This window comes from Camelus ferus, chromosome 5 (genome assembly GCF_009834535.1).
Source record: "Camelus ferus isolate YT-003-E chromosome 5, BCGSAC_Cfer_1.0, whole genome shotgun sequence".
Lineage (NCBI taxonomy): Eukaryota > Metazoa > Chordata > Mammalia > Artiodactyla > Camelidae > Camelus > Camelus ferus.
The window spans coordinates 5,246,612-5,257,469 of NC_045700.1; the positions used below are offsets into that span (position 1 = coordinate 5,246,612).

General features: G+C 40.9%; 1 protein-coding gene across 11 annotated transcripts in view; it reads right to left on the reverse strand.

Moving 5' to 3' along the window:
• Positions 1-10,858, reverse strand: part of SAP130 (Sin3A associated protein 130) — a 72,329-nt gene that overhangs the window by 39,258 nt on the left and 22,213 nt on the right. For all 11 annotated transcript variants that reach the window (XM_032479235.1, XM_032479241.1, XM_032479236.1 and 8 more), the window contains 5 exons: positions 10,129-10,276; positions 9,888-9,978; positions 9,572-9,676; positions 4,852-4,993; positions 2,134-2,255 (listed from right to left, as the gene is read on the reverse strand). In XM_032479235.1, the coding sequence (XP_032335126.1) occupies positions 2,134-2,255; positions 4,852-4,993; positions 9,572-9,676; positions 9,888-9,978; positions 10,129-10,276 (608 nt within the window). The remainder of the gene's footprint in view (positions 1-2,133; positions 2,256-4,851; positions 4,994-9,571; positions 9,677-9,887; positions 9,979-10,128; positions 10,277-10,858) is intronic.

A 10,858-nucleotide genomic window follows, 5' to 3' on the forward strand; every position in this document is an offset into this window, starting at 1 on the left:
TATTAGTGTCCAGCAGGGCTAATGCAGGGGTGAAAGGAGAGACTTGGAAAAAGAATAATGTGGAGAAAGAGATGACTGGCAGATCCCCCAACACTGTAGACAGGGGTCTTATGATGGATTTTCACAATAAACGTTTGCATAAAGCAGGAGTGTCTGCATGGTTGGTTGGAGCTCAAGAGAGAGGCTGTAAATCCTTTCCAGTTGGTTAGCATTCCAAGACACACATATTGGCCATGAAATATTTCTCCAGAAAGGCAAACTGACTGCATTGTTATAGAAGCATCAATTGGCCCAAGTAGTGGACAAAGGAACCTGAAGTCAAGTGCTGTTACTGACAAGGAGACTTAAGAATTTTTGGGGGGGCTTGTGCGGGGCGCGATGGAGAGGATATAAAATGGTGTGCCTAGCATGTATGAGGTCCTGGGTTCAATTCCAGAACTCCATTAAAAATAAATAAATAAACCTGATTATCACCCTCACAAAAAAAAAAAAAAAAAAAGAACTTTAAGCAATCCGTGTAACAAACACACACACACAAACTTAGAGCATGAAATTTACTTCTTAATTGTCAATATGCTTCTATGACACTTTTTGCATCCTACTTCTGGCAACAATCAATTAAACATGATTTTATCTTTGTAAGATCGTTAATAAAGAACGCTGTTACAAATCTCCTTTAAAAAGATGTTATCACTTTGAGGTACAGCAAAACAGGACAGAAGAGTCAGAATTTAGCTCTTTTCCCACACTAGAGGAAAAATTAAAATAAAACTTGGGGGAGTTTTGAAAAATAAATAGCCATCCCCACAAAAAAAGCCCCTCAAAATACAACAAAACAAAACAAAACAAAAGAAAACCAAAACAATGCAGCGACGGAGGAACCTGTTTTCAAAGCTATTTAAATACCTTAGTGTTTTCCTAATGTGAACTATGGAATTAGGTTGATAAAAATGTGCCCATGTTGGTTCATCGATTGTACCAAATATGCCACACTGATGAGGGATGTTGAGGGTAGTGGAGTACACATGTGTGGGAGGGGAGGGCTGTGTGGGAACTGTATTTTCTGCTCAATTCTGCTGTAAACCTGAAACTACTCTAAAAAAATACAGTCTATTAAAAAAATATTAATACCTTACCGTTTGAAAGTTTTAGACTAGCACTGTCCAATGGAAATATAAGTCATACGCAGAATTTCCAATTTTCTAATAGCCATGTTAATAAAGTAAAAAAGCAGGTCAAATTAATTTTAATGATATATCTTAACCCAATATATCCAAAAATTATCATTTCAAAACATAATCACTACGAAAATTATCAGTAAGATATTTTACATTCTCTTTTCCATATTATATCTTCAAAATTCAGGGTACATTTTACTCTTAAAATGCATCTCAATTCAGATACTAAATTTTTATCAGAAGTATTTGATTTGTACCTCGATTCCATAAAATCTACAATTTTGAAAAACAGTAGTTTTGCATCACAAGCTGTTCCACACATATTTGAAGATTCTCTCCTTTTAATTAAGTAAAACAAAAAATTCAGTTCTCCTTCCGTGCCAGGTCCCCCTTCAAAGGCTCAAGGGCCTGTATGGCCAGGCTGTGGTCCTGGACCGCACAGCAGAGAGGCGAGAGCCACAGCCTGAACCATCTGGCTTTCTTCCACCTAAAGTGGGCTGAGGGTTCCACAGGAAAACACTATACAGACTCTGAGGTTTAAGGATTGTTCATTCTGGATTGGCAAAAAGAACACACATCTGGATGGTGAATGTTGAGCATACCTAGACTAACGTCAAAAATGCAACAAATATTCCACAAAACAACAGAAGCCCCTAAGAGTACAGCTTTGCTCATTTCAACTGTGCTATCATTTTAAGGGATAATAAAAACTGTTAACATAATTATCCTAGGGGTGGGATAAAATCATGCGAATATCACCAGTAAGTAACAACCTTTTATGGGTCACTGAGATGGTGATTTATAATCTTAAAGCTTCAGATTTTAGCCTTATCTGCATCTGAAAACGAAAGTTAGAGTAATTAAGTCCATACTCAAAAGACTCAGTGATCAATTTCCACCTCACTGCTTGCAAAAATTAAAATGTTAAAAGTCATCTTCACAGTGGGGCTCATACCTGGATACTGGCGAATGGTGGACACAGAGCTGGTGATTGGGGTGTAGGTATGAGCAGCCAGTGGGTATGCAGAAGGTGGGTACGTTGGCAGAAAGTACTGGAACTGAACAGGAACAGACGGTCTACAGATGAAACACAGACAATATGAACTCAAACGGTCTATTTTCCTATTCACCTTCAGATGATCTTACCCCCATCATCCTCCTCCTCACACTTTTAACCACCACCCAACATTTCCCAAATTGTCCCCCAAACATTATACCAAAGGACACAGACTTGGAGAGAGTAATATTTAAAAAAATAAATGGATACTATAAGTAATTATATCAATAAATGTGAAAAAATATATAGAATAATAATTATCAAAGTGGACTCAAAAAAAACCAGTAATCGGGGTGGGGTATGGCTCAGCGGTAGAGCGTGTGCTTAGCATGCACAAGGTCCTGGGTTCAATCCCCAGTGCCTCCATCTTAAAAAAAATTTAATAAATAAATCTAATTAATACCCCCCCAATAAAAATTAAAAAAAAACAACTCAGTAATCAAAAGTTTTCCCTGTTCAATTCCACATGAAAGACTCTAAGCTCAGATTGCTTTTACTGGTTAATTTTATCAAACATATAGACAACAGATAATCCCAAACTTACACAAATTGATTCAGAGACCAGAAAAATGAGAAAAGAGATCTAACTTATTTTTTGAACTTAACATAGCCTTGATACCAAAACTGGACAAGGAGTGTGAGATAAGATTATAAACAAATCTCACTTTCTACATCGACACAAAAATTCCTAAATAAATTGAATTAAGTACAATATCAAATTAAATACATCATGATCAAGTAAGATTTATCACAGGAGGATAGGAATGCTTCAATATCAGAATTTCTATTAATGTTTTATATCACAGTAAAAAATTAAAAGAGAACAATTGTTGGAAACTTTACAAAAGATATACCAAAAAAAGTAACAGCGTTCAATACTTATTCATGATATACATGCCTAAGAAAGCAGAAATAGAAACAAACTTTGTTCCTCAAACTGGAAATCATATCTACCAAAACCTGTAATGAAATTTCAGAAGAACTTCCATCAGGTCGGGAAGAAGACCAGGATGCTCGCCATCTCTGCTCTATTCAGCACCATATCAGAAGCTCTAGCCAACTGTTAGAAAAACACAGGTATACAAAATGGAAATGGGAAAACTCCCTCATCCCTCAAAAAAACTGTCTTTATTTGCAGACATCCACATAGGAGAGCCAAGAGAATCTACAAACTTTCAGAGCTAACAGGCAGCTAAACTGGGTGGACACATGGCCAGTATACAGAAACTTACTAAGCATTTCTATGTACAATAATAATCAAACAAGAATACGTATAATGATCCAATTCTGAAATCACTTCAAGTGCACTTCACCAGGTTCTCACTGGAAGAAGGGAGATACAAATCTGGAATGGGGGCAGGTAAGGAGGCTGAACCAGAAGCACCAGAATGTACTGGTTTTTAAAATGCTATGTCCCTCCTACCTCTGCCTGCTGGAAGGGCCAGGAGAAAGGACAATCCAGTAACAACACAGAGCTAACACCTAGACTGTGGCTTCTAAACGATGAGAAGGAGCCAGCGCTCCTTAGAGGGATGGCAGGTTCCAGGGCTCAGACAGATCAAGTGTAGGGGGAGCCGCCAGTATCTCGCTGTGCTGAGGAGGCAGGAAGGGCGAGAACGACCAGGGCACAGCAGACCCACAGGAAGGGTATGAAAGGGCTCCCAGAGACTAAACTGGAAACGATCTGAGCACCTAAACAGATGACAGTCATGGAGTAAAGGAAACCAAATCCATGAGCTCATGCTGATTTTAAAAAATAAAACACACAACACAGTAAATGAATGGGGACAGAGATGAGTAAACTTCTTTACCTCGGAATGCCAACGGATAAATGTGGAAGTGATGGAAAAAGTCACCATGTTGCAACCATCGGATAGCAACAAGCATCAACTGATTCAGCCAAGAATCATCCACAGATGATAAAACCACTGAGTGAAAGCTTACGGGGGAGAGGATATTAATAGTCTTCAGGTAGGTCGGCACAGATTAGTTACTTACAAAGGAGAATACACCTTTACAGTAGAAAAATCCGGCAGACGTCACCCTCACTAAGTAAGGAATGTTGACACTGGAACAGCGTGAGCTCTCCAATGTGGCACCAGTGAGACCACCACCACACCTGAGTGGTACTTGCTCCCAAAATGCACAGCCAGCATCTAACTGCGAGGACCAATCTGACAGGCCCAAACTGAAGAATATTCTACAAAAACAACCAGCCGATCTGTACTCCTCAAAAATGTCAACGTGTGAAACAGAATGGAAAGTTAAAGGATTGTTTCAGATACCCGTACTGTGGTTACATAAAGAACAGCTTTGCTCTCTGGAGGTGAAAATGGAAATACTTAGGGATGAAGGGTCACGATGCCGCCACCATTACTCTCAGAGTAAATCAAACAGAAATATGCAAATCAAACAAGTGGATACTAGGAGAAGACCCGTGTCAAGGAGAATGATGGAATAAATACAGCACATTTTCATAAACTGAAATGGAAATGACATAAAGTATTATCTTCAGGGGGAAATTTGAAAATAAGTAAATATATGCCGTATTTGTAGGACAATGTGTTTTACTGAAAATCAGGACAACATGACACAATGGGACACATTCCTTCCTACCTATTGTCACTTCGGGTTTCCATGGCCACAGGATTCGGAGAGGCTCGATGGCCTGAAATGGGAATCAGGCTACTCCTCTCTGCAGGGTAATCGGGTTGGATCCGAGGAGAAGTGTGTGTGATCTGCTGAGGCACCACCTTAGCTACAAAGAGGAGAAAGAATCCAGTTACGTTACTCTCATGCGCCTTCACTGGTGCGCCGACGCGTTCCTGGACAGCAACCATCTTAAGAAGGCAAACGGTAGTAAGAAGCCTGCATTCTTAGTTTTCTTTAAGATGAAAAATGAAAGATGAGGATACATGGTTCAACAGAATTATTTCAATATAATAATCCACTGATATAACCATTCTGTTATTTGTCGAGGCAGGGTTCATTTCAACATGAGGACTTCAACAAAAGTATCAGCCACCAGGCCCCTTTCCCCTGACCTGGCTTCTTGGAGACCTTTTTTAATTTATTTTTTTATTTTCTTCTTTAAAAAAAATTATTTATTTATTTATTTTGGGGAGAGGAGACTTTTTTTCCCTTTCTTTTTTTTAAGGGGGAGGTAATTAGGTTTATTCATTTAGTTATGTTTGGAGGAGGTACTTGGAGATTGTTTGTTTAAAAAGGAGAAAACTTAAAAAAAAAATTCAACAAAAATTTGAATATAGAAACGGCAAACACCTTAGACTCTATGCCAGGGCACACACCTGGTACTATGAAGCTAATGAGATCATTTCCATTTCCAAGTCACAGTTTCCTCATCCATGAGGAGGCCTTCTCTAGTTAGTTGCTTAATTTCTTAAGTCTTCTGAAATGTTCTGTGATTCTGCATAATTTACTTTGTGGCAAAATTAAAACGACCATGGTTTTCAAGTTTAATCTGAGATTCAAAGCTGGCTCTCCTCTACAATTTGCAGTCAAATCTTGTTTAGAAGGTAGAGCTGAACCCTTCTTACCAACCTGTGTGTTAACGCTGTGACTGGGAATCTGAAAAGGGGAGCTGTGACCTCAGAAGACAGAGGGACAGCTGCCATGTGGGTAAAGACCACTGACATGAGAGATGACTGATGCCAATCCATCGCCAAAGCGCAGTGCACTGTACATCGGCGGGCAGGCAGCACACACCCCAACAACGCCCAGCTGCTTCCTGGGGGACGCACTGAAGTTTCTGCAGGATGAGGGGTGGGATGCCAGGTCGGCCACTGAGGATGGCACCTCCTGGCTCACACACAGAGAAGCCGGCTTGACATTTTCCATCAGCGGGAAGTAGAGAGGGTGCTGACTAAAAAGCAACTTAAGTCTTGGTTTTTCACTGAAAAAGCCCATAAAAGGTAGAAGAAAACAGTGGGAATGCGCTGTCATCTGACAGAGTAGCTGAGCAGAGGTTGGTGACCACACACGCTTTTTTTTCCAGTTAAAAAAGCCATTAACGGGGAGGGTAGAGCTCGGTGGTAGAGTGTGTGCTTAGCATGCACAAGGACCTGGATTCAATCCCCAGTACTTCTATTAAAAAAAAATACTAATAATAAATAAAAAAACCTAACTGCCTTCTCCCACTGAAAAGAATAATAGTGTTAAAAAAAAAGCCATTTATCCTCAATTATTAGGAAAAAAACTTTACAAAAACATAATGCAGAAATCATAAGTTAGGGCTATTTCCAAAGATAATCCCTGGTTTCTGAAGGCTGTGATCATCTGATTCTGCTTTTTCTATTCTGAGACCACCATCTTGTGTGGAGAAAACGAGGATGGTATTCTATTGCGGAGGGGCACTCACTGCAGGTGAAAACCCTATGCTAGTGGTTAATCAGGTTTTTCCCCTTTAATTCTATTACATTCCTATTAATAACAAGGAATTAATAACATTTCTATTAATAACAAGGAATCGATAACATTCCTATTAATAACAATGGCTCAATTTAAAATTTTATCTCAGCTGGAGAAAGCAAGTGACACTTAGAAAAAGCCACTTAGGTGATTTTAATGTATCTCTTATAGCCCCATCTTGAAAATCAGTGCTCTAGACTTAATATCAGGTTTCCCTTCTCAACTGAGGTACTTTTGTACAGGAAATCCTCTTATGGTATAACAAATATTTGGGATACTATCAAAGAGGAAGACAAAACTAGAGCATAAACCTGCCGGAACTTAGACAAAACCAATCACATTAACTGGCAGATGTTATATCTGAACAACCCTGACAAACGATTTTCGTGTCTACAATTTAGGGAATGGTTAAAACTCAAAGGTAAAAGAGCTGGGGAGACACAGAGTACAGCAGCACAGTAACTCACGGAAGGCAAAAAGCTGGCAGTTTCAGCCAAATGAATGAACACTGTCTGCTGGTGCTTTTTGTGAGGTTACTTCACAATGTTACTCTGAGGAAGACAGTGACATTAACGAGAACTAATCTCTGAATAATTCTTCACAGAGAGAGTTCCAGACAAAACCAGAGAGCCCCTGTAGGGTACACGGCCCCTCTTTACTGGTCTGATTTTCTTAGGAGCTATAGATTCCCTGGTGAGACTCTGGACTATAAAAATGAAAAGAACAACCTTGGCTCTGACTTTACAGTGCTGAGGGGAATAGATGACACTGTGAAGTACAGCCAGAAAATGGTCTGAAATGACAACACGGAACAATCAATGATCTTTTTCAAGAAAAGCACATCAATGCTGAAACCACACACACACACAGTAACTTCACAGATGCGAAATTGAATTCAGAGGGTGTGAGAGAAGTCTGCTAAAAGCCTTCGCTGGGGCTTAGTATCAGCTTAAGGGCTGGAATGGCCCAGTGATCTGAAAGAGAATAAGGGTGTCCTGGGTCCTAACATTCTTCTGGAAAAGTGCCCTGCAAGTTTGCTAAGAGGGTGGTGATGCTGCAGCCCATCTCCCAGGCAGAGGAAGCAAGGTGGGGAGGGACCCCGAATGCTGGGACTCGGCCAGCAGGGGAGTCGCACTTCTGTGTCTGGCCACCAGATTTCTGACAGTTAAGGGTGACAACGCATCCTCACTTCTACATGTGCAGTCTACTGAAAATACGGTGGCTGCCCCACATCTCTGGGAGTGAAGAACAGGCAGATAGCACACTAACAGAACCAAGACACAGGTAACATGAGAAACTAAAACCTGTGACTTGAGGTTACAGAGGGAAGCATTCTGCCTCACGGCCAGTCTCTGCTGTGACAGGAGCCAACAGCTTCCAGGTAGGCGAGGGCAACCTGTGGGCCTGACCCTGCCCATGCCTGCTTCTACTTGAGCTAACAACAGGTTCACGCTTTCAAATGGTTGAGGGAAAAAACTCAAAAGAATATTTTGTGATACGTGAAAATTATATGAAATTCACCCTATCATCCAGCAAACACACTCCTGGGCGTATACCTGAAGGAAACTCTAATTCAAAAAGACACATGCACCCCAATGTTCACAGCAGCACTATTTACAATAGCCAAGACACGGAAGCAACCTAAATGTCCATTGACAGATGACTGGATAAAGAAGATGTGGTATATAAACACAGTGGAATACTACTCAGCCATAAAGAGGAATAAAATAATGCCATTTGCAGCAACATGGATGGACCTGGAGATCATCATTCTAAGTGAAGTGGGCCATAAAGAGAAAGAAAAATACTGTATAATAGCACTTATTTGTGCAATCTAAAAAAGAGAGACACAAATGAACCTATTTACAAAACAGAAACAGACACACAGACATAGAAAACAAACTTATGGTTACTAGAGGGGGAAGGGGGTAGGGAGGGATAAGTTCGGAATTTGGGATCTGCTGATATATACTACTATATATAAAACAGATAAACAGCAAGTTTCTACCGTATAGCACAACAAACTATACTTAACACCTTGTAACGGCCTATAATGAAAACGAATACAAAAAATATATACGTGTATAAATAAATCACTATGCTGTACAACAGAAATTAGCATATTATAAATCGACCATACTTCAGTTAAAAAATAATAAAACTGAAAAGCTTTTTAAAAAGGAATTACATGAAATTCAAATTTCTGTGTCCATAAAAGTCTTACTGGAACCCAGCCAGGCCCATCTGGTTACGTATCGCCCAGAGCTGAGTGGCTGGGGCACAGGCCCACGAGGCCTGCAGAACCCACAGCGTGTACTACCTGGCCCAACGGGAAAAGCTTGCCAATCCCTGCTCTTGGTCATTTACAGTTTGCCTGCCAGAAACTCTTCAAAGAGTTTGTAATTTCAAAGAATTTTTAATACAGACATTTAAAAGGGGAATAAGCAAAGCCTAGAAGGAATTTTAGGATGGTTGTGAAGTATCTTGGATGGCACTCAAATCAGAGCCTCAGGTTTACACTCTTTCCCCCACTGCATCCCTTCTGAGATTTTTCCTGAACGATCTATCAGGGAACAAGCTCTCTTCATTCCAGTCCTTGGATTCTTTATCACTTCTCGTGTTGCTCTTGTAAAGTCAACTTACTTTTCTTAAAGGTCCACGGAGAAGAGGTAAAGTTTGATGAAGAAGTCAAAAGTGCCATTAAAATAGCTTACTTTGAGCTCTCCAAGATTATCTTCTCTTCTTCCCCCTATCGTCAAAATGCTGAATCTGTATACCAAATACTATTACAAGTTAGAGGCAGTACTCTTCATTCAACAATAAAAATCGATACTGGCCACCTAGATCAAGACCCGGTCAAGGGGGCTGAAATATTCCTCATAAGCCTCTGTCTGCAGGCTGCACTCACCGACCGGGATGTTTGACGTGGTCACGGCAGTAGCATGGGATGAGTGTGAGGGCATTGTCATGGTAACGATGGTACTCGTGGGAGCTTGTGTGTGTGACACAGATCCTGGAATGAGAGAGAGGGAAAGTCTTCAACAGTGGCCTCTCTGCACACATTATGGATGCTCCCAAACCTGAGAAAAGCTCTTGGGAAGAGCTACGAGAATTTTTCTAGGCTAATTCTCATTCTCTGACTGAAGCTGAGAAATGAAAAATTAACCCAGGATTTCCGGCTCCTTCTTCCCCGGCAGGTGGCGCAGGGCTGCCCGCTGACTTACCGGCCGTGGTGGCTGAAGGAATCGTGTTGGTCGCCAAAATAGGTGCCACTGTCGCTGCAGCCACTGGGGTACCAGTACTGAAGATGGTTTTCTGCGGGGAAACACCCCACAACAGAATTATCAATGAGAACATTTCCCACTGAATCTAGTTGAAAAGCAATCATGCCTTCGATCTGAACAAGTTTTGCCCGATCCTGCCTTTGCCCCGGGGCAGACAGGCAGTGCCCCGCCTCTGATTTACCTGGGCCATGGTATGAAGCTGCTGTTTTGGCGTCCCCAGAGCAGGGTGAGAAGGCAGTGTGATTCTTGTGGTCACGTCCCGAGACTGGGCAGGACGCTGAATACTAATTGCTGCAGACGGTGGATGCTGGATAGACAGAGTGGGCCGACTGGAAAGACAGAAAAGACACTACGATTTATACCGTGTCTCCAGACGCAGCGCAGGCAGTCCAGGCCACTGGTTACCTGGTGCTGGATCACAGTCATGGGTTTTATCTATTCACACATCTGTGAAGCCTGCAGGTGAACCAAGGAAGGAAACGGCCTATTGGGTTTCTCCCAGAAACTGCCGGAAGCTTCATTTTAAAAGTGATTAGAAAAAAAAAAGGACACTATGAACTCACCTACAAAACAGAAACAGACTCCTAGACATAGTGAACAATCTAATGGTTACGGGGGAAAGGGGATGGGAAGGGATAAATTCGGCAGTTTGAGATTCACAAATGTTCACCACTATATATAAAAATAGATTTAAAAAAAAGTCTCTTCTGTATAGCACAGGGAACTATGTTCAGTGTCTTGTAATAACCTTTAATAAAAAAAAAAAGAAAACGAATACATGTATGTATATGGATGACTGGGATGTTGTGCTGTACACCAGAAACTAACACATTGTAACTGACTGTATTTCAAAAAAAAAAAAAAAAATAGGATGAAGGTGTTCCTTGAACCAAATAAAGAAACCCTTAGTC